The 27,638-nt window shown below is 45.1% G+C and overlaps 1 protein-coding gene across 8 annotated transcripts in view; it reads right to left on the bottom strand.

Moving 5' to 3' along the window:
* The window catches only part of NF1 (neurofibromin 1), a 2,143,703-nt gene that overhangs the window by 1,072,375 nt on the left and 1,043,690 nt on the right, over positions 1 to 27,638 (bottom strand). For all 8 annotated transcript variants that reach the window (XM_078679713.1, XM_078679719.1, XM_078679717.1 and 5 more), the window contains exon 24: positions 26,374 to 26,490. In XM_078679713.1, the coding sequence (XP_078535839.1) occupies positions 26,374 to 26,490 (117 nt within the window). The remainder of the gene's footprint in view (positions 1 to 26,373; positions 26,491 to 27,638) is intronic.

Below are 27,638 nucleotides of genomic sequence, written 5' to 3'. Positions count from 1 at the left end.
GAGAAGTGTGCTGTACTCCAAGCACCTAAAACGCTGAAGAACTTAAAATCAATATTAGGTTTCCTGAATTTCGGAAGAACATACATTCTAAATTATGCAGAGAGAGTTAAACCTCTCTACGAATTAATAAAACCTGAATAAATTGGACTCAGAAACCCACAGAAATTTTAAGATCATTGCAAACAGACATGTTGGCTAAAACTAAATTGCAAACTCGCGAAAACATACGCAACCTTGTAATCCGAGTCATCCCAGGAAGATGCGGATTCACGTACCTAACCTCTAATGAGGGAGAAACGGTACCAATAGCTTACAAATCACACTTGTACACACAAGCTGAAATGAAATTCAGTTCTACTGAAAAGATTCTAATAGTGGTTCAAACTGCTGTAGCACAAGAAAGAGCCAAAGCCCAAGGCAGGAAGATAACTGTTTTAACAGCAGAATCAGCCCTTGAGGCATTAACAAGCCCACGCAATCTAACTGCAGTGGCATTGGATCCAAAATGGATACAATGGGAAAATTCTCTTGCTGCAGAAGACGTGAAGTACTATTTTGACCAGAAAATGAAAAAACTAGAAAATTTAGAATATGAAGAATATCCTCTGCCAATCGAAATTCTGCCTCTCGAACAATACACATGTGTAATCTACATGGACAGATTTGCACAACACTACGATGTAGAGGAAAAATCCTACAACGCAGCGTGCGCGATTGTTAAAGGTCGCTGGCGCTTTGGTAAATTCAGACCATTAATTACCAGAACTGAATCACTCAGAAACTGTACAGCTCAGCGAGCTGAAATAAGATCTTTAAAGATGGCGCATGACAATGCCGATCGCGAATTCCCCACACTAATAGTGTGCGATTCGCATTACTGCGTCAAGTCTTACAATTATGACATGCAGACCTGGATTCAAAACGGTTACAAAGATGACACAGGTGCCACAATAAAGCATAAAAAGCTCTGGGAACAGGTACTTCTTTTGCAGAAAGAACTACAAAACACTCACGTGATACATACACTGAGTCATCAACGTGATGGCGTTCACGTTGCAGGGAATTCATTGGCTCACAGAGCCACAGCGGAAGCGGTCCAACCGGCTTCCGTAGCCACAAAAAAGCGTTCTAAAAATTACATAGACGGAGAAACTATGCTAGCGGTAACAGCCTCATTAAAAGGCGGCTATGCAGCATTACCTCTCGGCTATCCACTCGGTTATACATACATAATTGATGCAAACTCCGTTTCTTTTGCTCAAATCCCTGGAGTGGGGGACAGAGTAATTCCAAACACGAACAGGAGAGTCTTTTTAATAGCAGACGCACATATGGGGTTGGGTCGAAGGCACCAAGAGATAGTGAAATCTCTAAAAGAATTACAATCAGAATACTGGTGGCCGGGGATGAACTTGCAACATTACAAATTTGCAAAGGATTGTCCAGACTGCAACAGAGTCACACTTCAGTGGTAGAAGAAAAAGCCTTTGATATCAAAGACCGTTTGGCTGTTTTACAGGACTTAAATGAAACAAGAAGAAGTCTTAGTAATATAAAGTTAAAGCCAACAGCCACTGAAGAAAAACCACCTGTCCTAGCAAGACCTGTCTGGATTCCAAAGATTGGGGATCTGGTCAGAGAAAAGATCGCGGTGAAGAAGGAATTTGGGCCATCTTACAGAAAAGCAGTATCTGTCTTAGCTGTCAGCGGAACAAGATCAGTAGTACTACCGCCCCTTGCTGGTAAAAAGGAGAACCGAGTTGTATCCATCGACCTGGTAAAACCACAATCATGTGGCCAATAATAAGTAGTAGGCCCAGTGGACTCCCAAGAAATAGCAGAAGACCAAATCTTGCTAAATCCAAGAGGTTCAAACTGAAAGACTAATCACATTTGATAAACCTGCAGTGAATAAAAAAGGACTAGGCAACAAAGCCATGGAACGTGTGCCTCTTGAAACCCAAATTGCAACAGTTCATCAAGAAACACCAATCTACAACGATGTAGCATCGGACTATGCTAATGAAACAAAGAAAATTCCAAAGACTAAAGAAAATCCGGAAGCTATTCCAACAATTGACAGAACTGCATCTGGCTACTTCATCAATTTCGATGACTTTTCTGATGATCCAAGTGAACATGAAGAAAAGCCAGCAACAAAAACTTTCAAAGACAAAGTAACTGAACTCTCATCAACTCAAAGAAACCTACCTGATTTCTCCATGGATTGAATTTTGGATTGCGTTAGGTGTACTTTTCCTCCTGCTTTGGCTCCTCATGGTTCTATGTTTGGGAAAATTCATTGATGGAACATATAGTACAATGGACACAGCCAGAACATCAACTTGGTCCTAAAGCCTCATACATCCTCTCACATCACAAAAAGAGAACTGTCACCAGTGAATATCACAGCCAATCCAATACCCGGTGGGGTAGCATGGGACAAAACGGATTATGAAATCTATGGCCCGATTGAGCTCTTGAAATATCCACACCAATTTAAGGTTTCATTAAGTGACTTTGTGACACCAAGTACTTTCTCTGATGATTGGGACTTTGAAAATATTAATAATATGATGTCAGATTTAGTAATGTCAGCCAAATGTACAGAACATGATTAATTACAGGGTTCATCAAATTAGGAGGAGTTATATTGTTATAATCATTTTGGTCATCACTATTTGCATAAATCTGCTCAACCTAGAAAAGTTTTAAATTATAATCACCGCCTAAAGGCAGCTCGAAAACATTTTATGAGAAATTCCTATACTTCTCAGGTTTTAACACAAGTGATGCAGAAACATTTTATTTTAGAATGTCAAATAAGACAGGAATGAAAACAATGTTGACAAATACTAAATTGATTTATTCTGAAACATTTTATGAAAAAATAACATTTGGTTTTGAATTCTGGAAAAACAACATTGAAATAAAAATCATCTGGGGTACAAAAGACTGGCAGGTCCAAGGTTTAGAAGCATTATTTAGAGCCTGCATGATCCCAGAACAAATAATATTCTTGAATGACACCATTCAACAGACAACCTGTCTTGGTTTAGCCAAGATAAAAGACTTAAATAAACCGTCTATTCCGAAGCCCATACCTGATAATAATAGCACTACAGATGTGGAGATAGACGTATCCCATATTTTACACCAAAACAGAACAAATCCTGATTGGAAAAAATGGTTGATCTGGTCCACAGGCACAAATAACTGTCAAGATAGATTCCTGAACAAAATACAGGGGTTTAAACAGACCAGGCCAGACCCTAGATACTCCCAGACACAACATCCATGGATAGTTACAACATACAGTGTAGGGAAACCCTGCCTTGAATGGCTACAGAAATCCACACTGGCTGAAATTAAGCAACACTTGACTTTACTTAAAGACGGTGCTGACTTGCGTGATTTCATACTGGGACCGCGCAAACAGCGTCCAAAACTTTTCATATACACCGGTATATACGCTGCTTACAACGAGGCTTGGAAAGTGACACAGATTGAAACAGCTGAAAAAATACGAGAAATTGATTGTATAAATTTGGAAAAATCACTTTCTGTAGTGGACAATGGGTTAACGACTGTCCTCCAGAATATATTCACTGGACAGCATTGTATCATCTGCTATTGATATAATAGAGCAGGACTTACTAATGTTACAACATGGTCAGTCCCAATTACGTTCTATTGTACAGCTTGGCTGGACGTTGCAAAATCTGCGTTCAGGCTACGTACCATGGCGTTTAATCAACGTAACGTCATTATTCTCTATCTTTAACCTTACTGATAAACAAATCAGTTTGGCACAAAAAGGAGCAGACTATACGATTCTAAGCATTGAAAAACTTGAGAGATTACCATTGACAATGTCAGAGAGACCGGTCATTGAATGGATAATACACGGAACAATTACAATTCCAATAACAACTTTCCAGTTTAAGTTTTGCCAAAAATATATACCAGCAGGCCTGTATGAAAGGTTGGGTAAAGGATACATCAAGTCAACATGGAAATTACCTTATACACACAAATGTTATAGTGAAGGGGAAAAAGAGGTATTCCTTAGTGGTAACAATTGTAAAAAATCACTAAGTGGTACCCTCCTGTGTCAAGGTATTAACTTGCATGGAGCCTGCGAAGGGTCTTCAAATAACCTTTCATGTCACCTGCACGGCACTCCTGCAAAACAGATAGAGCCATTTTTCAGACAGCTTTCCAACGGCAGCTACGTTCTAATTAGTGATCACAGCTGTTGTGGCATGGTGCCAGGAAAAGCCTATCTCGTGAGCGTTAGTTCCATGGTCACTTGCTGTATGCAAGTATTGCATCCAAACAGCAATCCAGACATGAAGGTGGAAATATGGCCTTCTTTGAATATCTCTTCTATTCGAATTGATACTTTAAGCAGAATGAAATCCATTCTTTTACAAAAACAACTGTGCCTTTAACCTCGTCCAAAGAGACGTATGATCTGCAAGTTGCAAGGACAGCAGCAGAGATACATTCCCTATTATCAACAAATTGCCCCGTACATTTCGTAGAAATGTTAAGCCAAATTTTAAACATGTCTGATACCAGCGGCATCGCACATGTATTTAAGACAATTTTTTCGGGACTGTTAACATCCTCTGAAACAGTTCTGGGCATCTTTCCGAATTTTGTCCATTCTGTCTTCGGTGGTCTGCCTCTACTTTTGGGACTCGTAGCAGGAATTTTATTTTTGATCCTTCTGCTCTGATATGGCAAGCCAAGCCACAGACAAGACTCCAGCAACAATGGGAGAAACGATCCTAGCTATACGCTACCGGAACCGCGTCACTAAAGTCCTCGGATTAGCCCGGCTAAGAGATCTAAGTGCAACCTGGTTTCTTTCATTCAGACCTATCTGGCAAGATTGCATCTCACCTGTGCTTCGATGTCTGCTATGCGGAGAAGAATGCGTGTTGAACGTCTGTCTTACACTTCCATCAGCAGTACCAATGGATATCGATACTTTGCTAGGTACCGTAAAGACTCATGCATCGTGTTGTCCCCAGCGGCTACCTATTCTGACGACAGCATTCGTTGAGACTTCACCACTAGTGGAGAAGTGTGGCTCGCCGGTTAGAGGAGGCAGGCCCGGATGCAGAGATCAGACCCGGACCAGGGTTCAATTCCCGACGCGGCAGGGTCCTGAGCTCATAATGTCCACGGACTCGATAATTCTCGCCTCGGTGCCTACTCGAATCGTGGGTTCACACTCTGCAACTCTGGGCAATAGCTTGCTTAATCTCCACTATGGCCTCACCGCGATGGGATGCCTGGTCTACACCTTGGGGATGCCCAGTAGGGGTAATCTCGCAGGGAAAGACCAGGACGGGTTCCCAAAGCAAGCGCCTTGAGACCTCACGGTGATAAGGCGCTATACAAGAACGTATGATTATGATTACTATGAGTAGGTGGCGGTGAAGTACGAGAGGAAAGAAGCACCAAACCGCTACAACCTTCTGTGAGCATTGCTGATCCTGACATCGATGATAGCAATCACTCTCACATATGCACAATTTCAGCATTGTCGAACTTTCACCTGATGTTGTAGACCAATTTTTTGCAAGCCTGTCTGAAATTATGTTCTCCCCGGAACAAAAAGAAAAACTTTTCAAAACAACGAGCACACAGCGTTCCCTGAACTCTGAATTCGGCCTTCAGTTTTGATAAACACAGCTACTGAAAACAATTGGACCTATTTTTTCCCTTGAGAGCGAAATTATTTTTTTTTCACTTCCAAAATATTTACCCTTTTTTCTGGCACAAAGTACTCTGCTTAAAGTAGAACTATTCTTAGAGAACAGAGCTTCTATTTTAGGAACTCTAGAGACAATATGTTACCTCAGCCTCTAGCACATGTACAGCATTGTATAAATATGTGATGGAATGGTCTCGACCTTCTTTTCTGTATTCAGAGCCATTTCATGTGTAATTTTCGCAAATCATTCAGCTGATATATATATGCATTTAACTGAATGATAACACTGCTTGAAAAGCGTACAGTACCAATACTCATTTTCGTGTATTTGCCATATACCATTTCAAATGCAATTTATGTATTTTGGGGTGGGTTGGAAAACACACATGCATCGTTAAGTTTAATATTGCTTCGTTTTTTGTAATGATGGACATTAATTCGTGGAGTGGGTGTTGTGTTCTATCTAGGACCCTAATTCGATATTACCGATTTATGCCCTTATGTGGTTATAATAAATAGTATCCTTATAAAGGCATAAGAATCATATCCATATTTAGTAATAGCCCATGCAGTCCAAATACGGCAAGGCTACTCCCATAGACTCCTAGAAAGTACAACGCGTTCTTTAAACAAACCAAGCCTCCAGCAGCCCGGGAAATCCCCCTGCTCTTGTTTTGATTTGCACAAGAACTCCTGGAGTCAGAAAGAACTGTTAGTTGTTGGTGACGTCTTATGTCAAACCTTACGTCAAACCCGGCACCTTTCAGGTATAAATATACCAACGTTGCCTTAAGCAAACACACGGTGGTTTGGAGCAAAGCGGCTATCTACTTGCCCGGAAGCCCAGCTGATGTGAGAGCCGAAGGAAGCCGCCCCTCCCTTTTGACGCACTGAGAGAGACGCTGTCTTTTTCTCCAGGCGAGAAAATCCAGCTCCGGTGTTTCCAGTCACCCTTGCGGGTTGCTGGGATATCGAGTCCTGAGAGAGAGATACAAGACCTCCTTCATTCTATTACCAAGGTACGAGCTGACTAAACCCTTGAGAGAATTCTTGATTCAGATCCTTGGCAAAAACCCAACTTAACTTAAACTGCTACTTACTTACTCCTTCCCACGTATTAGGCTTAGCTCAGGTACACCGGAGTAGGCGTAGATTAGAAGCACCAGTTGAGTATGTTAGTCAATGTTTTATGTATGTATATATTTTATCCATTTTAAAGTATCATATGGCTAAGAAACCATATCAATGCTTTTACAGTATTATTTCATAATACTACTTTTACTGTATGCACTTCACTTTATGATAAGTATTGCAGTTGTGGCAATTCATTTCTCTTGCATGAGAAAGAAGACTGCTCAATAAATAACACCTTTTATTGAAAACGCCCGTCTCTATTTCTCTGCACTCTGGCGAAACTAAGTACGCACGATTGTCTGAGTCAAATAATTGGCTATCGTTTTCACACGACTCTAGAGATACACTCTTTATTTTGAGGGAGCAAAGTTGTCATGTTATATGGTTGTCAGAAGCTTATCCCTTCTTGTCTATCCAGGGAAGTTAAACTCCTCCTTGTTTACTCGAGAACGTTTCTAGTGACCTCTGAGCTAGCTGGCAAAACTAATTAAGTCTAATATAGTCAGTAGGGTCCTAGTCGACCTCCGTCCAACGTCTACACTGCTGTTTATATTATTCCAATGCGCAGAGCCTATTGGGAATATAGGAACTACACTACAGACCAGAGCCTTTTTCGATTTTGGTTGTTAGGGCAAGGGCGTTTCTGTACTCACGTACACTGACCCGGTGTAATTTGCTCCTCTTCTTCCATGTCAGAGTCGGCTTTGAACACGGAGACATTCCTTTTTCTCGGCTCATTGAGGGTGTGTTTCTTTTCTGGCGGAATCTTTGCCGAAGATGTCCGGTATGAGCTGCCTTGGTGTTGAATCTCGTGACGTCGAGATAGACGGTCACGATGGGTCTTCTTTGATTGAAACGATCGGCATGGGTCGCAGTCTTTCTCGTCCTGTTTCGGGGACTGAGATTGCACACTTCGTGCAAGTCGGTGCGCAGAAACTTGGCGCGACACCCGGGACAGAGATTGAATAGAGTCCATTCCATCGACTGCTAGCGAGCCTGGCGCGGTTAGGTCGAACGGCCCTCCACGAGTGTTCCGATCGAAGATTCTTGGTTCGAGACGATACGCGGAGAATGGGAATTGTGATTGAGAAATAATACCGTTGAGGGTAGAGGACTGCGCGTCGAAGGGAACCTGAGAAACAGTGCAGAGCCGGAGCGCAGAAGTTCACATCCGAACCCGATGGCGGTAAAAACTATCTAACAATGGAGTTGATGCCCATGCGCACTATCACTTAAAGGAGGAGTCACCTACCTTGTGACTGGAAAAGACTTATTCGAACAAAAACGTAGTGCAAACATCCAGATCTAACACTAGATGGCAGGCTATGCACAGCATGTGATCTACAGCTCACATGCCTCGAACCAATTGTTAACATTACAAATGTTTTCATCAATTTCCATTGAAACGACATTTACCATATTCCCAGTTTATCAGGTTTAAGAGAATTGTGTCTGATCCTTTGGAATCATCTGAAACCATCAATCGGTTTGCACACTGTTTAAACAATGTGGATACACCGAAAAAAGTATTGACGATTCCATTAATTGAGTCGCCACACTCGACAGACAACAACTGTTAATCAAAACATAGTCAACTAGAAAAAAAGCAACGATATGCATATTAAAATATTCCACCAAAACACATCATATTAAATCCATCATCAATAAACATTGAGCCATCATTCAAACTGAACCCACTATTTTGCCTTTATTCAACCAAAAACCTATGTTTGCCTTTCAAGGGACAAGAAATTTGAAAGGAACTATTGACTAGTAAGAAAAAGATGAATACATTCATATATAAAGGAATGCAAAGATGTGCAAATTGAATTTATGCTGCAAAATATCTGTGCGGTAAATTATATGTGGGAAAAACCAAACATAAAATAAAAATTCGGATTTCAGTGCACAAAAGCAACATCAGGAATCACAATACTAATTAGACTGTGGCAATGCACTGGCTTCAAGCAGGTCATAATATATCACAATTACGCTTCGCTATTCTGGAGGCTATTAAAACCAGACCTGATATGGACCCTCAAACAATTGGCGAGACCGGAATTGGGAATTATTGGGATAAAAAAACTGAACGTTATGCATCGTCATGGGATGAATGACAGACTGGAATTTTGTTGTTTTTGATGAGGCCTTACTTAGTCATGTACCAACCTGATATAATTCAATTTATAGTATTTTTTCCTGGATTATGCAATAATGGTCAAATATTTTATATGCTATGGGACTATTATATTTACACCTCATGGAGTTCTTTTTGCACCACAGAGTTTTAATTTACGTAACTTTCATGTTTTGACGCTGTGAACTTTTTTCAGGAATCCTTAGTTTTTAGGTATAGCATACACCTTAAAGAATTTGTGTACGGGGCACATTAAAATATTGGTGGCGTCACACGTATATTCAACTTCACTTCCAAGTAGTTCTTCACTTTGATGCACTTGGAGAGGAAACATGGAAACTAGCAGTTGATTGAGGACGTAGGCTTTGTAACAACTGGCACTGAAGGAGCACACTCGTGTACGCTCGGTTAAGTTAGGGGTCGGAAGTCTCGGGGACACATTGAGTATTTTTTTTGAGGTACGCATGGATCGTTTTTTAGCATGAATACCAAGGTTTGGTTAAAATACACTATGGGTTTTGAATCGGGTGATTACGTTACAACACAGGCACATGTCATGTTTAGTCTCATAATATCGTGTTCATTTGATTAGGACTTGATGCACAAGTTACTTACCTTCGGTAACGAAATATCTGTAAGAGACATTCGTTAGTGATCGATTCCTTACATTAGAATTACCCCCAAGCGTCAGACTGGATCTTGAAAGTTTTTCTCAGCAGTATCCCTGCGCGTCGGAAGGTGGCGTCGCGCTGTCAAGCCAATAATGCTTAGTGAAAGTGTGCAGCGAAGCACACGTGGCTGCCTGACAGATGTCTTGCAGGGGGACACCATGTGCCAATGCAGTAGTAGGTAGTGTCGTCCTGGTAGAGTTGGCGTGCCGCCGGCACCGGAGGTTTCTTTTTAGCCAGAGAATAACAGGCTTTTATACACAAAACGACCCAGTGGGAGATAGTCCTCTTGTGTACAGCCTGGCCTTTCATGACGCCTACGTAGCCAACAAAGAGCTGGTCCTCCACCCGGAACTGTTATGTGCGAATCAGGTAAAATGAGAGCACACGATTTGGGTCCTGACGGTGGAGCCTCTCTTCCTATCTGGATGGGTGCGGAGGCGGAAAGAAAATGGGTAAGGTCATAGTTTGCCCGATGTGGAAGGCAGTAACAACCTTTGGCAAGAAGGAAGGATGAGTGCGGAACGCAACCTTGTCCGGATGAACAGACAGAAAGGAAAATGCTACTTACCAGTATGCATCTGTTCTTGGCATGTAGAGCTGCAGAGTTGTACACTTTGCATAGATCGCCATCTGGTGTTGGGCTCTGATGATTGCATGTTGTTTTTGTCTTCGAAGAAGTCTTGTAGTCACTGTAGGAGAGTAGGGTCTGCTTCCTATGGTCACCCGCACTTTTTGCTTTTGCTTTACTGGTTTTCGACTTAGATGTGGCTGTGGGCCTGCTAATCAGACCCACAGCCCAGATGCACTCTCTCTAAATTTACACCACGTACTCTAGGTACATACACAATTGGGAATTAGTTCACCTTGTCAGCCCCTGTAGAAGTGTACCCTGGGTACTCAGGGCATAGGTGTAACCAAGGACTACCAGGGGCTGCAGAATGTATTATGCCACCCCTGGCTGGCCACTCAAATAGACACAACTGGCTGATCACTCAGCTGGGGCAAGGGCGTGTAATCACCCCTTGCTTAGGTATGGTATTCCTATACCTACTTATATATAGACACATAGTAACCTATAAGTCACTCCTATGGCAGGTCTTAACAATCCTGGATGCAGAGGGCTTGGTTATGTGTGAGATGGTGCTCTAGCATGAGCTGAGCCTGTCTGCAGCTTTGGGAACCATGTCCTTATAGCTGTTCTATGATATTGCCATACCATATACTCTTAAGTGCATTATGAACCTCGCGGTTAAATGCTAACTTTAGTTTGGCTTTATCCAAACATGGCGTGTAAGGTGTCATAGGCTTTGGAATACTACCCCCTCACCAATTCTGGCGACGGGGGTAGCATTCCACCCTTCTAGAGGGAGAAGACATGTTGCTGACTATCCCGGTTAAAGTTAACCAGTCACAAAATGGACGCTGCTGCCACCGACACCAGTCTGACCTCCTGCTGCTGGGAGTCCTTCCAGTAACGGAGGTTTGGACAATAGGTATCTTGCCTGGAGAGGTGCGAGCACCACCCCAGACAGGACTTTGTGTATTGGGACAGGGAGGGCTGAATTGAATGAGACACTGCCTGGAGCACACTAGGTGCTCCATGCATACCCCAGTTCAAACCGGTTGCTGGGGCACTCCAGCCCCAGCTCTGGCACGAAACTGGACAAAGGAAAGGGGGTGTAACCACCCCCCTTCCTGATCCCACCCATAGGAGGGACCTAGAAAGTAATCCAGCCCCTTTTAGTTGTATAAAGGTAGGAGCTGAGTCCTGAGACTTTAGATTAATCCTGAACTGAAACTTGACACGAAACTCTGGACCTTCGACATTCTGTTGAAGCTGCACACAGAAGAATCTCCCTTGTGGCCAAGGAGTGACCACCCTGGGCAACCAGGCACCATCCAGCAAATCAACGGCTTGCTTTGTCGACGTTCCCGCCGGAACCCGAGCACAGAGCCTGACAAGACCCAGACTTCCAGACCTCTCTGACCCTCTCTTCACGACTGCAGCATGGCTGAGATCCGTGGAGCCGTGGAGGCGACGAGACACGTGGGACCGGACATCTTGGAAAGCCTGCAACTTGCTAACTGTGCAGCTCCTGAGGCATCCTCGAAGCTGTGCACTGGGGATTGAGAAACCCCGAACCCGAGCTCCACCTACACCGAAGATCAGCCCTCCACACTCCACGAGTTCTGCGTGGGGCCCTTCGGCTTGTGTTCTGCTCGAAGCGTTGTCCGGTTGCTGGCCCATTGGCTAGTAGCCTCTGTGACGACAATCCTTTTGAACCACCTCGCTGGTCTGGTTGCTCCAGACTGGCCCTTGCTTTCCTGCAAAGGTAAAGCACCTCAGACCTTGCTGGTCTGCACCAGAAGCCTTTTTTGTATCCTGCGTGGGTTGCCTTTGCCAAGGCTTGTTGACTCCAATCCGGAAGTCGACCCCTCCATCTGCAAGAACCTTCATGGGACAGCTCGTCTCCAGCACCTGGTCATCGTCGACACCTCCTGGTCAACGTGGCTGCCACGACTAGCTTCAAGACAGCACCTGATTGCTCCTCGACGTCGTCTGGTTCCTTCCAGGTTCCACCGGGTCACTGGCTAGTGACCCAGACTCTGCCCCCTCTGCTTTCAGGTCCTCTTCATCTTCGATCCACCCTTGGATCCACCCGGACATCTTCCTCTTGGTCGCCTGCAGCATCTTCCTTCAAAGGCTCCATAGGACTCAATGGCGAAACCCAACATCTTCACACCTATGCACCCACCGTCCGTGGGTGAGGTAACGCGAGTACTTCGGTGCTCCCAAGGGTATTGAGTATCCAAGTGTCTAGGTTTTTAGTTGTTTCCTCCGGAAGTGTCCTAAATCCTTCCAAATCTAACTTCCAAGTTCCCAATGACTTTGCATTGACTCACGCGTGTGTTTAAAGACACTGCACACGCCGCCTGTGGGCCTCCTACATCTAAACTAAGGTTCAGATAGTGTAGCCCCAGCGATTGCCTAGGCCCTAGGCCTTTCCTTTTCTCGTGACGTGGTACTTATACCACTTTCTTAATATATGGTTTGCTTCGCCCCTAGGGCCTAACCGTAAATTGTGCAACTTAACGTATTCTGACTAAGTATCTTGTTATGTGCTTTGGCCTCTGATCTCATAAAGAGTTAAGAGGAGTGTATTAGTAAATAAATACATATATATTTTATATATATATCCTGTGTGGTGTCCTTTCATTTGGTATTCAAGGGGTTACATATGGTAAAACAGCTGGCTTTACACGCCCTCAAGAGTCTTTTAGCCTAAGACTGTTCTGTCCATGCTACCACTAGGATAGCTGGTCTATAAGGTTGACTTACAACCATCACTATAAGGGTTGTTTGGACTCGTGCAAGGTGTTCACTAGAATAGTGAACATCATATACCAGGCCAACTTCTCACAGTCACGAGACCGGTGACGACTCCTTCGGTGCAGAGTGCGCATGGGCTTCGGCTCCATCGTTAGATTGTTTTGCCAGTAGGGTTAGATGGAATAGTAAGCAATAGAGAAGTGCCTATGCGTGATGTTTCTAATTAAGATAATACTGGATCAGATAGAGGTATCCGGGGAGGAGGGTGGGCGTGTACAACTCTGCAGTTTTACATGCCAAGAACAGATGCATACTGGTAAGTAACATTTTCCGTTCGAGGCATATGAGCTGCAGATTGTACAGTTTGGATAGACTATATAGCAGTATCCTCCTTAGCGGTGGCCACCTCTATCTGTTGCAGTAGTTTGAAAAAGTGCTTTTAATACAGCATGGCCCACACTAGCTTGTTGTTTTGCTTGCACATCTACACAATAGTGTTTTGTGAAGGTATGTAGCGTGGCCCAAGTTGCTGCTTTGCATATGTCATCTAGAGGAATATTTCCTAAGAATGCCATAGAAGCCCCTATTTTGCGTGTGGAGTGAGCCCTAGGGGGAATTGTTAATGTGCGTTTATCTTTAAGGTAGCATATTTGTATACATTTTACAATCCACCTTGCAAATCCTGTTTTAGAAATAGGATTGCCTTTATGCGGTGGGGAGGAAGCTACAAAAAGTTGTTTGGTTTTCCTAAATGGTTTCGTTCTTTCTAAGTAATAGAGCAATGCTCTTTTGACATCAAGAGAATGTAGCGCTCTTTCTGCCACTGAGTCTGGTTGAGGAAAGAATACTGGTAGTACAACTGACTGGTTTAGATGGAAGGCAGAAACTACTTTGGGTAGAAAAGTAGGATTTGTTCTAAGAACCACTTTGCTGTGATGAATTTGTATGAATGGTTCTTGTATGGTTAATGCCTGGAGTTCGCTCACTCTTCTAAGAGATGTGATAGTGACTAAAAATGCCACTTTCCAAGTAAGGTATTGTAATTCGCACTTGTGTAGAGGTTCAAATGGAGGGCCCATTACTCTGGTAAGGACTATTTTGAGATTCCACACTGGGGAGTGTGGAACTCTTGATGGAATTATTCTTTTAAGCCCTTCCATAAAAGCTTTTATTGGTGGAACTTTAAAAAGCGACAGATGTTGTCTGTTCTGTAGGTAAGCTGCTATGGCAGCTAGATGTAACCTTATAGATGTATAAGCTAGATTACAACGTTGTAGATGCAAAATGTAACAAATAATGTTTTGAATAGAAGCATCTAGTGGGTCAATCTTATTGTTAGAGCAATACATGACTCATCTTTTCCACTTAGCAGCATAGCACGCTCTTGTTGTAGGGCGTCTAGCCTCTTTGATAACGTTCATACATTCTTGTGGAAGGTTGAGATATCCAAACTCTAAGATTTCAGGAGCCAGATCGCTAGATTGAGCTGACTGGGATCTGGATGTCTTATTTCTCCAGGGTTCTGAGTGAGAATCTTGGGAGAGAGGTGCAGCTTTTGATGTGGCACTACTGATAGCTGCAGCAGAGTTGTGAACCATGGTTGTCTTACCCATATTGGAGCAACTAGGATTGGAGTGTTGTTGAAGTTTCCTCACCACTAATGGAATGAGTGGGAGAGGCGGAAAAGAGTAAGCAAATTTCCCTGACCAGTTCATCCGTAGCGCATTGCCTTGGACAATCGGTGTGGATACCTGGATGCAAAGTTTTGGCATTTTGTGTTCTTGTGTGTGGCGAACAGATCTATGTCTGGCTGTCCCCACATATGAAAGAATGGAAGAAGAACTTGAGGATGAAGTTCCCATTCATGGGTCTGTTGTGTTTGACGGCTGAGCAGATCCGCTATCTGATTGTGTACTCCTCGTAGATGTTCTGCTAGGAGGTATATGTTTTGCGGAATGGCCCACCTCCAGATGCTCTGTGCTAGACGGGATAACTGTAGAGAATGTGACCCCCCCCCCGTTTCTGTATGTAATATATTGCTGTCATGTTATCTGTACGCACTAAGACAACTTTGTTTAGGAGCTACGGTTGAAAAGATTCCAACACTAGACAGATCGCTAACAATTCTACATAGTTGATGAAGAACTGTTTTTGCTTAGAGGTCCATACCCCTTGAGTGGTATGCTCTTCTCGATGTGCTCCCCATCCGGTGAGCGACGCATCTGTTGTTAGAAGTGGCTCTAGGAACGACTGTCCTTGGCAAGGTTTTTTGTGCTCTGCCACTGCAGAGAGCGATGGGTGCGGTCGTCTACCTACACCAGATCGGTTAGTTGACCTTGAGCTTGGTTCCACTGTTGTGCTAGACATTCTTGTAATGGACGCATTTGTACTTTTGCATGAGGGACGAGAAAAATGCATGATGCCATCATTCCTATTAGTTGCATAAACACTCTTGCTGGTAGAGTGTGCTGCGGTTGAAATGTTTGAACCAGTGTTTGTATAGCATTTATCCTGATGGGATTGGGGTAAGCTTTGGCTGTGAGAGTGTTTACTGTTGCCCCCTAGATACTGTTGCATTGTAGACGGTTTGAGATGGGATTTGGTTAGATTTACTGTAAATCCTAGATCGTGAAGCAACTGTATTGTCTGAAGCATGTGTTGCACACAGGTTTCTTGGGAGTTTGCTTTTATAAGCCAATCGTCTAGGTAGGGGAAGCCATAAATTTGTTGTCTTCTGAGATAGGCTGCAACTACTGCGAGGCAGTTTGTAAAGACCCTGGGTGCTGTGTCGACTTCGAATGGAAGCATCTTGTACTGGTAGTGTTGACCATCTACCACTAATCTGAGATATTTCCTGTGAAAGGGATGTATTGGAATATGGAAGTAGGCGTCTTTTAGATCTACAGTGGAGAGAAAGTCGCTTTGCTGTAGTAATGCAAGCACTTGTTGTAAAGTGACCATGTGAAAGTGGTCTGAATGAATGTATCAATTTAACGGTCTGAGATCCAGAATTTGTCTTAGAGAGCCGTCCTTTTTGGGATAAGGAAGTAAAGGGAGTAAACTCCTGTCCCTTGATGAATTAGAGGAACTGGATCTATTGCATCCTTTCTTAACATTGCCAAGACTTCTTGTTTGAGTAGCGTTAGATGGTCTAATGACATTGGTCGCTATCTTGTAGGAATGTTGGGAGGTGTAGTAGTGAGTTCCAGTCAATAACCATACTGGATAATTTGTTTTACCCACTTGTCTGTTGTGATGGAGTTCCAGACAGGTAGAAACTGTGAGATGCGGCCCCCGACAGGAGTGGGATGATCGGGGGAAGCGTAGGGAAGTCACTGTTTATTGTTAGGGGAGTTGCGGGTGTTGTTACCTCTGCCTCTACCCCTATTGTGGTTACCTCTGTAACCTCCTTTATTGTATCCCCTACAAAAGTAACCTTGGTTTGGACTTTTGTATGAGGATGTAGGGTGTTCTGATGTGGTAGTTTTGGAACCTGCTCTGTAAAAGGAGCACCGAAAGGAACCTCTGGCAGATGGTGACTGCAGGGCCCCCATAGATTTAGCTGTTTCTGTATCTTTTTTCTATTTTTTCTGAAGATGTATCAACTGCAGGGCCAAAATGGTTGGTTTAGAATTGTATTTTGCACCGCTTGTTTAAATCCAGACAGTCTGAGCCATGAGTGTCTACGTAGTAGCACGCTAGTATTTATGGCACGTGACGCGGTGTCTGCTGCATCTAGTGCGCATTTTATTGAGGTATTAGTAATTAGTTTGCCTTCTTGTACCAGGTTATTAGCTTTGTCTTTGTACTCTGGTGGAAGGTGTTGAATGAGCTTCTCTAGCTCGTCATAGTGAGCCCTGTCGGATCTTGCTAGCAGGGCTTGTGTGTTTGCAATTTTCCACGAATTAGCCGCCTGAGACGCCATACGTTTTCCTGATGCGTCTAATAGCTTAGATTCCTTGTCAGGAGGTGGTGCGTCACCTGATCCCTGGGAGTTTGCCCTTTTACGCGCATTGGCTACCACTAAAGAATCTAAGGGAAGTTGGCCCTAATATAGATAGGGTCACTAGGGGCTGCATTATATTTTTTATCAACTATGGGGTTAAGAACCCTAGCTCTGACTGGGTCTTTAAAAACCTCAGGAGCATGTCTCATAAGGCCTTGTAGCATAGGCAAGACATGAATAGATTTTTGCGGTTGTGCAAAAGTTTCTAACAAAAAGTCTTCCTGTACAGGATCTGAATGGAGTTTGACTTTGTGATATGTAGCTGCTCTATTTACAAGCTGTGCAAACCTCACATTATCATCTGGTGGGAATGGCTTTGAAGGGTAGAAATCTGGATCATTAGTTATATCAGGATCCGTGTTATAATCATGCCATGGGTCTGACTCCTGTGGTGACTTGACAGGACTTAATGGCATTACATCGTCATCTACATCTCCATGCCCTTGTGAATCATCACTATCCTCTAAATGTGGAGAGTGTGGTGGTGAAATTATAAGTTAGGGTTATCAGGTGGGGGGTGGAGGAGAAGTGTTAGTAGATATATTAATCTTCTTTGGAGGAACTGGAACTTGGTTTAAATGTTCTGGTTTCCTCTTTGCAGGCAGCTTGGTGACTATATGACGAGTCTCTGGGTGGATAAATATAGTAGTTTCCTTTGGATCTGGGAAGAAAAGGTCTTCAGAATCCGCAGACTTGCTTAGCGTCGAAGAATTGTCCTTAGAAACTGATTTTGGGTGTTTTGGGACATTGTCCGGTACCATCGGACAATGTTTTTGTTGGTTTTGACACAGAGTGTTTAGTCAGTATCGAGGTAAGAGGGCGTGGCAACTCTGATCCCTGCACCTTCGATGCAGAGGGTGTTTTCTCAGCGCAGAGTGGTTGGCTCGAGCCGGATGGTTTTTGTCTGTCCTTCGGTGCCGAGCCCGAGGGTGGGCCATTCGAAGTCTTGGTACAGTGTAAACCTGAGCCAGAAGGCAAAGGTGTTACCGATGCCAATGTTTTGGGCTGGGTCGGGCCGGGGTCGGGGTTTCAGTACTCACGTCCCTTTGGCCAGGAGTGATGCGATCATCGACCTCTGCCTTGGAGATGTCTACTTCGGAGTCCATATCTTCTGGCTCTGGAAGGTTATCGGGACCTTGATTAAAGATGTCCGGAATGGAGCCTGTGCCTCGCTGCATGTCTCGGCGTCGAGCTCGACAATCCCAGATAGTCTTTTTCGATTTAAATGAAAGGCAGACTTCACAATTTGGGCCTCTCTCCAGAACATGGAGAGGACAACTGCAGACAGTATGTAGGTCCGAGTGTGGAACTTTAGCACCACACTGTGGACATCTTTTAAACTGAGTCCGTTCCATCGACGTCCGTCTATATCGGCACGGGTAGGCCCAAAGGCCCGCGTCAAAGTTTGCAGTCGTCGAAGAGTGATGGAAGCTTTCGAGATGCGCGTCGAAGGCACGCGATCTAAATAATACCGCCGTTGAATGTAATTGCGCGTCGAAGAGGTCTGGAAATGGTTCTGAACCAGAGAGCAGCAAGTTTCATCCGAACGCGATGGCAGAAAAAAACAAATCTAACGATGGAGCCGAAGCCCAGGCGCACTCTGTACCGAAGGAGGATTCACCGGTCTCGTGACTACAAGACTTCTTCGAAGACAAAAACAACATGCAATCATCCGAGCCCGAAACCAGATGGCGATCTATGTAAAGTGTACAATCTGCAGCTTATATGCCTCAAACAGATTTACAGGAAAGAACCTGGAGCTCACTCACGCGCCTAGCGGAGGTGATGGCAACCGGAAAGCAGTCTTTAAATTCAGTAAATGAAGAGGACAGTTGTGAAGCGGCTCAAAAGGACCGCATATCAAATAAGTAAGAACCAGATTCAAGTCCCACTGCCACATCACAAACATAAAAGGAGGGAAAAGGTAAGTAATGCCTTTGAGAAATCTACTTACGACAGGGGACTTGAAAAGAGAGAGCTGATCAGGGAGCCTGAGAAAGGCTGAAATTGTTGAAAGGTAGCCCTTAATAGTGCCCAAAAAAGAGCCCTGCCGGGCCAAAGAAGGAAGGAACAAAAGGACTGCTGAAAGAGGGGCAGAAAGGGGATCTACAGCTTTTGCTGTGCACCATGCCACAAATTTGTTCCACCTGCAGGCGTATACCGATTTTGTGGAGGGCCGCCTGGCTGCCAGAATGGTATCACAGACTTCTGGAAGCAAGTCAAATGAAATCAACTGTCGCCGCTCTATCTCCGCGCAAGGAGGTGGAGACTGGACAGGTTTGGGTGGAAGACCGTTCCCTGCTACTGCGACAGAAGATCCTCCCGAAGAGGCAGTTGGATCGGGGGATCCACGCTCATACTGAGTAGCTCGGGATACCAAACTCTTCGAGCCCAGTCCGGGGACATAAGAATGACTTGGGTCCAGTCGCGCATGGACTTCTTCAGTATTCTGGGTAGAAGTGGTATAGGCGGAAAGGGATACAATAGACCGCAACTCCACTCATGACGAAAAGCGTAGCCAAACGAGTGCCGCCTTGGAAATTCCAACTCGCGGAACTGCTAACATTGCACGTTTTCTTCGGTGGCGAATAGATCTAACCAAGGCTCTCTCCACTGTTGAAAGAGACCTTACGCCACCTCTGAGTGAAGACGCCATTTGTGATCCATCATGCACCTGCGGCTGAGTTCATCCACCCTGGCGTTCAAAGAACCTGCCAAGAAAATGCCTTGACATCCCAGCCATGTCCAGAGACGCTGCGCCTCCTGATATAGGGTCCACGACCACACCACGCATTGCTTGTTACAGTACCACATGGCAGTCGTGTTGTCTGTGAACACCTGCCCTACTCTCCCCTTGACAGAGGGAAGAATTGCCTTCAGTGCAAGTAGGATCGCCCGGAGCTCCAGAAGGTTGATATGGAGCCTGGACTCCGCCGGAGACCAGAGGCCTCTGATCGCCGCCTCTCCCATGTGGACGCCCCAGCCCAGGAAGGACGCATCCGTCACCACTGTGCGCTCCGGTTGGGAAGGGAGAGTGATTTGATGCTGACCCAATGCTGGTTCGTGAGCCTCCACTGCAACTCTCGTGCAGTGCCCTATGGACGTACTCTGACAGGTTCCCTTGATGCTGCGCCCACCAGAACTTCAGATCCTACTGCAGAGCCCGCATATGCCATATGGCATGATTGGTGAGCAGGATGCAGGAGGCCATGAGGCCATGAGGCCCAGCAGCCTCAAGTCATACTGACCGAAACCCAAAGGCCTTAATTCAGAATCATAGCCCGAATGTCCCGGACTCTCTGTTTGGGAGGAGAAATCCAAAACTGCCCCGTGTCCAGAACCGCTCCGATAAAGAGGAGCTTCTGAGAAGGAATCCGGTGTGACTTCGGCCGTAGTCTGGAGGTGGGAGACGACCGCCTGCGGCGAGCCCGCCTTCAACAACCAGTCGTCGAGATAGGGGAAGACTGAAAACACTGGTCTGCGCAGATAAGCTGCGACCACCGCAATCACTTTCGTGAACACCCGAGGGCGCTGGTAAGGCCAAAAGGGAGCACGGTGAACTGAAGTTGCTTGTGGCCTACCGTGAACCGGAGGTAACGCCGTTGGGCCGGCAGGACGGGGATATGAAAATAAGCGTCCTGCAAGTCCAACGCTACCATCCAGACTTGCGGGTCCAGGGCAGACAAGACCTGAGCAAGAGTGAGCATCTTGAACTTCTCCTTCCGGAGGAAGTGAATGACATTCCGAAAGTCTAAGATAGGACGCAGGCCCTTGTCCTTCTTTGGAACCAGGAAGTAGTGCGAGTAACAACCACGACCTACTTCTTTTGTTGGAACGCACTCAATGGCCCCCTTGGCCAAGAGGGCCCCAACTTCCAGCTGGAGAAGTGCCAAGTTATCCCCCAACATGCGGTGGTACTGAGGTGGCATAGCTGGAGGTGTGGTCTCAAACGGGAGGGAGAAGCCCCTTCGGTCAATCTGTAAAACCCACCTGTCCATAGTGATGGTGCGCCAGTGGGCGAGGTGATGGCGAATCCTGCCACCCACTGGCATTTGGTGGGCCTGAAACACTGGACTAGGGAGGTTTGGAGGTAGTGGTGGCAGGAGAGGTGGTGGACTGACCCTCACGCTGGCTCCGTGACCCACCTCAGCGGGTCACACGTCCGCGGCTGCGCTGAGACTGTTGCTGTGCAGGCCTGTGACTCTGAAACAAACACGTTTGGGTGGTCCTTCCTTGGCAACGAAAGCAGCGAAAAGCAGAAGCCGAAGGAGTCCGCGTGGCGGAAAGGCACAAGGACTTGGCCGGAGCCCGCAAGTCCTTAAAGTGCTACGACGCACTACCTGCCTTGTAGCCAAAAAGGCGAGTGTCCTCAGAAGTTATGTCCATCAGAGTGCTCTGGACATCCCCTGAAAAGCTAGTGGTTCTCAGCCAGGTCTAACGGCGTAGCGCCACTGTCGTGGAAATCGCTCTGCCTAGCGAGTCGGTGGTGTCAAGGCCACAACGAATAATGAACTTGGCTGCATCTCTCCCTTCAGCAATAGCTTGGGAGAGCACCATCCGGGCCTCCTCAGGACACTGAGGCAGCACATGCGCCACAGTATCCCACACAGAGTGGGAATAACGACCCAAAAGGCATGTGGTGTTCACAGACCACAGCCCTGAACTGGCGGAAGGGAAAATCTTCTTCCCAAACTGCTCCAATTTCTTGGATTCCCTGTCTTGCGGTGCAGAAGGGAATGCGCTTGGGGATGCAGAGGCTTGGACAATCAAGCTCTCAGGGGTAGGATGTTGGGTGAAGAAAATGGGGTCGCCCGGGCCAGGATATGGCGTCGGGCCACGTTCCTATCCACAGGAGCCCCAGTGTTGGGCCTGGACCAGGTGCCCAAAAGGACATCCGAAAGTGCATCATTAAAGGGCAGCTGCGGCTCCGCAGAAGAAGCCGCCGACGAAGCACTTCTGTCAGGAGGTTAGTCCGGACGGCCACTGTAGGGAGCTCGAGGTGGAGAGCTTCTGCTGCCCTACGCAACACCACGGAATAAGTACCACCCTTCTCCGTAGCCACGGTAGAAGGAGACAGTGTGCCAGATTCTGGTTAGGAATCCAGATCACCAGCGTTGCCCAAATCCTCTACCCAGTCCGGGTCTAACTGGCATTGGGCTGCGAGAGGCTCTTTAGACCCCTGCCAGTCCTCCATATCCTGCTGGGCAGGTGGGAAATATGGAGGAGGATGGAGATGCGGATACAAATTCCGCATCGCCGTCGATCGACATCGGTCCGGCACCATCTCCATGTCGGGGTGGAAGACAGGGACGACATCGGCCGGGGAGCCGGCCGGTGGCGGTGCCGTAGATGTTGGTGGAGGTCATACGAGGTCAACCGACATCAGCTGGGATCCATCGGGGTCTTGCGGCGCCAAGGCTGGAGCCGTCAACGACGTCGGGCCGGATACGCTAACTAAGAAGGGCAAGTACCACCAGTCTGACCCGCGGGGCCCGAAGGCGTGCCGACGGGGCTCGACAAGCCAAAGAGCCGGGCCATGGCTGACAGAAATTACTGCAGCTGGGCCAGAGTCGCCGACAGACCTGAGAAGGGAGGGTAAACCGATGGCGACTGCGTAGGCTCCGCCGGAGCTGCGGGGGAGGCACCACCCACACCCTGAGCCGTGTCATGTGACAGGCTAGGAGAAGGCAAAGTGCAATATCGCTTCTTAGACTTCTTGTGCTTCGTCTTACCTGACTCCAAGTGCGAAGACTTCGTCGAACGATGGTTGCGGCTCCGCGACCGTTCCCTCGACCTCCAATGGGATCAGGACCTAGAACGGCACAGAGCAGACTCCCGGGCCTCAAGCAACTTTCGGGACGCTCATGCAAAGTTTTTGGAGCCATGGCCCGGCAGTCAGGGCATGACGCGGGGTCGTGGTCATGCCCCAGGCGGTAGAGACACTCGCGGTGCTGGTCCATCACCGGCATCATGCGGGGACAAACCTCGCAAGTCTTGAACCTGGGCATCCCTATACTCTAGGAGTCAAAGACTCAAAAAAAGACACAAAAGTCCCAAATAACTCAGTCAAAAATTGACTGGGGGTACAGCTCTCCCAGGATCTGCGCTTGCTGGCGTGGAAACAAAAAAGTACTGATGTCAGTGTTTGAGGGCGGGGTCTAAGTAGCTGCAGCGACGTCATCCCGGCAAACACGACGCATACGAGATCAAAAGCTTGTGATTATTGAAAATCAATTGAATACGTAGATATAATTTGGTTTGAATTTCTTTTTGTTTTGATGTTAAGTGCGACCGGTAGTCAGGGAGCAGTTTTCCACGCACTACAAACTTTTTTCTTTGAAACTTAAAGCGCCTTTTCAGACAAGGTGCCATTGACTTGAATGCACACTATATAACTGATCCCAAAAGGGGATAAAAAGCGGAAAAAAGTGCACCTCGTTAATATAGTACACAGGGACGTGTGCCATGTCAACTCTTCACTGTGTTCTGCACCAAAACACAGCCTGCAATGGCACTGTATGCGTGTAAAGGTACACAGCCTCTAAGGGTGGCACAATAAGAGTTGCAGCCCTTAGAGGCCTTCCCTGGCCACAGTGCCCTTGGTACACATGGAACCTTTTACAAGGGACTGACATGTGGCCAGGGAGGTGCCAAATGGGGGTACAAGGTACAGTTTTGGGAAAGAACACAGGCCCAGGGACCCAGAGTACATCAAGTCAAAGTGCATCAATAGTGTGACAAAAAGTGGGGTAGTTAATGCACCAGAAACCCAGCTTCCTACACTAGTCCAGTGGGGTGAGGGCGCAGTGGTTTGTTGAAGTAAAAGCAGAGCCAACTTGGAGTCAAAAAGCAGAATCGGTTGTGGTTCTTGTAGACATACAGTTTCACCTACCATTATAAAACACACATTAAATCCTGAGCTAAACAACACAAAAAAGTTAAAGTCCAAGTATTAAATTCCAAGGTTTCAAGTTCTTTTCAAAATTCTTCATTTATTTTCATTTGTGATGGAGTCCAATCTTCACCCATACAGATAGAAGACAACCGCTGCCAACACGTGTTTCGTCTAGGTCGACAAGACCAAAGACTTCATCAGGGCATGTAAATCACAAAGGAACAATTTCATAGAAATAATAAAGGACATGTACTGTTCCAAAGTCAAAGAACCTCGTACGTCGATTAATAAGGTCCTCCAAGTAAATAAGGATGTCGATGATGTCCAGTTCTTAAAAATCAGTGTCACGATTGTCCAGGAGCAACGTTAGTATATATTTATTTTATTCATTCTTCAGGTAAGTGGATTCTGCCCTCCGAGTACAGAGAGAAATTTCTTAAGATTGGAATTTCTCTCTGTACTCGGAGGGCAGAATCCACTTACCTGAAGAATGAATAAAATAAATATATACTAATGTTGCTCCTAGACAATCGTGACACTGATTTTTAAGAACTGGACATCATCGACATCCTTATTTACTTGGAGGACCTTATTACTCGACGTACGAGGTTCTTTGACTTTGGAACATTACATGTCCTTTATTATTTCTATGAAATTGTTCCTTTGTGATTTACATGCCCTGATGAAGTCTTTGGTCTTGTCGACCTAGACGAAACACTTGTTGGCAGCGGTTGTCTTCTATCTGTATGGGTGAAGATTGGACTCCATCACAAATGAAAATAAATGAAGAATTTTGAAAAGAACTTGAAACCTTGGAATTTAATACTTGGACTTTAACTTTTTTGTGTTGTTTAGCTCAGGATTTAATGTGTGTTTTATAATTGTACAATTGTGGCTCAATTGAGTCACAGTGTTTGATTTTGGTTGTGTGACCGAAATCTTATCCTTGGAGCTTATCTAATATTGTATCCTACTAATTGGTATTTCCTCTCAGCGCAAACTACCCTCACTCACCTGATCTCTTTGTTGGAACAGTTTCACCTACCAGTCTGAACGGCATTCGGATTCATCGAGGCGCAGTCGCTACACATCTTGGAGGTTTGTTCAGACCCGAGCACCAAGAACAAGTCTGGTGGGGGTTTGCCACTGACATCTGCTTGCGACAATCTCTGCACAAGGTTAGAAACTTGTGGATTTAGCGGGTGACATGTTCACTTGCTCACTGGTATTTTAAGAACTAATATAGTGTCATTAAGATACGTGGGATTGCTTTCAATCCGCATCGGGTGGCGCAGAAAAAAAGGAACCGATGTCAGTGTACATAGTTGGCGCCTGTATGCAAGTCTCCATGTCACTTCCATAGTGGATCAATTTTGCCATGGAGTAGCACAACCCTACCTAGCAGCACGCAGGGATAGTAGTTAAGATACTCTGGGTCCAGTCTGAAGCCTTGGGAATATTCAAAGTTTGAGGAATATGCGGTTAAAAGTATTCATCAGAAAATTAGATCTAAGATTTTACCTTTGTTGTGTGATTGATGCATTAAGTGTTGCTTCAGATTATGTACACCAATTGAATTTTCTAGTTCACTGAAATCTTTGCAGTTAAAGGTGACAATCTGTATCATTTGAAATAGTACTTGGCATATTATATTTGGATATGCAGTATATGATCTGGTACCTGATCTGTGAGCATGCTCACAATCAACCAACTAAGCGAGTATACTCACTCAAATTCACCATCAAACTCTTGAGCATATCAAGTAGAGCCATTTTAGATCGAGGCGCAGCCTTATAAGAAATACAACTGACAACTAACTCGATCTCTGGGGTCGTCGAAGTGCAAGACCCACCAGAACTCCAGCTATCGCTTTGGTGTGAGCTTGCAAGTAAAAACTGTGGAAGACTGATCCAATTATTTCTGCTAAGGGTTATGCTTCAATTAAAGGTAGTCTAAAACAAACTTGAATTGATCTCAGTCACTGGTTTGAGGCCACATAGCAATCCATCGTTTTTCACCCACCATGCCACCTCAGTTTGAACACAGCCATATGCAAATCAGTCTTGTTGCTGTTCCTCATGGGAACAGTCCAGCGCAAACCGCCAGGTTAAGTCCTCCATTAACCACAATACAAGCATGGGCTCTTCAGTTGGGTATAGCTTGGTTTCGGTGGCACATTGAGCCCAGAACCCACATATGGGCATACCTTCAATTAAGGGACTAACTAAGTGTACACAATATCTAGCCCATTCAGCAGTAATGTTTAAGAGGAAGCAACATTATTTTGAATCAATCTTTCCAGATCTCAGATGCAGAGCTTGCTCTTCATGATGATGAAAGTAAGCAAACTCAAATACAAAAAAAAAGGAGTCAATTAATTATACAGCATGCTACTACAACAAAATTACAGTCTCATTTACTGCTACTCGCTTTAAGACAAAGCTAAATTAATACGTTCAAGAACTTACTTAAGAAATAACTGGGATTTGGCTTCCATAAGCTCCACACCATCTCCTTCTTCCGGCTGAAGAGGCAGTCCAGCGAGAAGAGACACAACTGCTTCCATACTTGCTTGGTCTAAATCTCTGCAACAAAGCAAATTATGACGAAAGACATCACCAGAGATAAGTGGAAAAGAAACAAAAAGTGATAGCAGATAGGGCCCACTTGACCAATCTAATGACCCCAGCATTTACAATTCTATTCCTTTCCAGTCTCTATTCATGGATATTATGGTCCAATCACTTGTTCACTAATTATTTTTTCTTACTATGAAATCGATTCCTACCTCTACCAATGAATTTCACAAATGTTCCACAAAGAAAGGCAAAGATTAAGAAGTAAGCCTCTTAGTGAGCCCCTGAACTACCATGAAATAATCAGATTTCACTCACCAATAGCTACCGATAAAAAAGTCCAACCTGTAAAAATGGAATTCAATATCATAGGGAAAAAAAAATTAGGGTTACAAATAATGGGGATCTTGTTAATGAATTCAGAGAACTTCAGATGAACAAGATAGCTGGAAGAATCTCCATTCATTACTGGAGGCTCGAACTCACTAGGCTTTCCACCTTTGAAGATGAAAACTGTATAAGTAAAACATCCACTTGAACCCAGTGGACCTTGCTAATTCAGGCCACTCTCTGTTTCCAACACTCTCTCTTTTGGCCATCCTGTACTCCTTAGTAACATCTATGTAAAAAGTAAAGGCTCTCTTTGCATCCAACCAATAAAGTCTCCCCTCCTCAAATGTGGTGGAGAAACAAATCCGGGTAGCATAGTAGACTGCTTACAAAGAAGGTTGATACAGCTTTCTGTCGAAAATATACTAGAGTCATCAGCACTAATTTGTCAAAGAACGTTGTATGCAGCAGCCATACTAACACGGCCAGCAGCTCACTGATAGTGTGTGAAAGCAACTACAATGAAAAAGAGTCCCAACGGTCAGCAACCTTAAAGAACAGCTGGGAACAGGCTCAAATGGCATGTACATTAATAAAATAAGGACCAAGTTAAGGTCCCACTGTAGCACGATAAAGGGCACAGTAGTAAACATGTATGTGAACCCTTCAAAAACCACGACAATTGGTGACCTAAACCAGGGTGGTCAGGCAAACATACAACAGCCAAAAAGGCAGACAAATAACCTTAAACTGTGCTAGCAGCAAAGTCTTACTGAGCCAGTGAAAACACAAACATTTCAGCATCAGATAGCTTGGCCTGATGAGGA

The sequence above is a fragment of the Lissotriton helveticus genome, chromosome 3_1, assembly GCF_964261635.1.
Source record: "Lissotriton helveticus chromosome 3_1, aLisHel1.1, whole genome shotgun sequence".
In the NCBI taxonomy this organism is placed as follows: Eukaryota; Metazoa; Chordata; class Amphibia; order Caudata; family Salamandridae; genus Lissotriton; species Lissotriton helveticus.
Note: the sequence above shows the minus strand (reverse complement) of the source record. Positions and strands in the feature narration are given on the sequence as shown.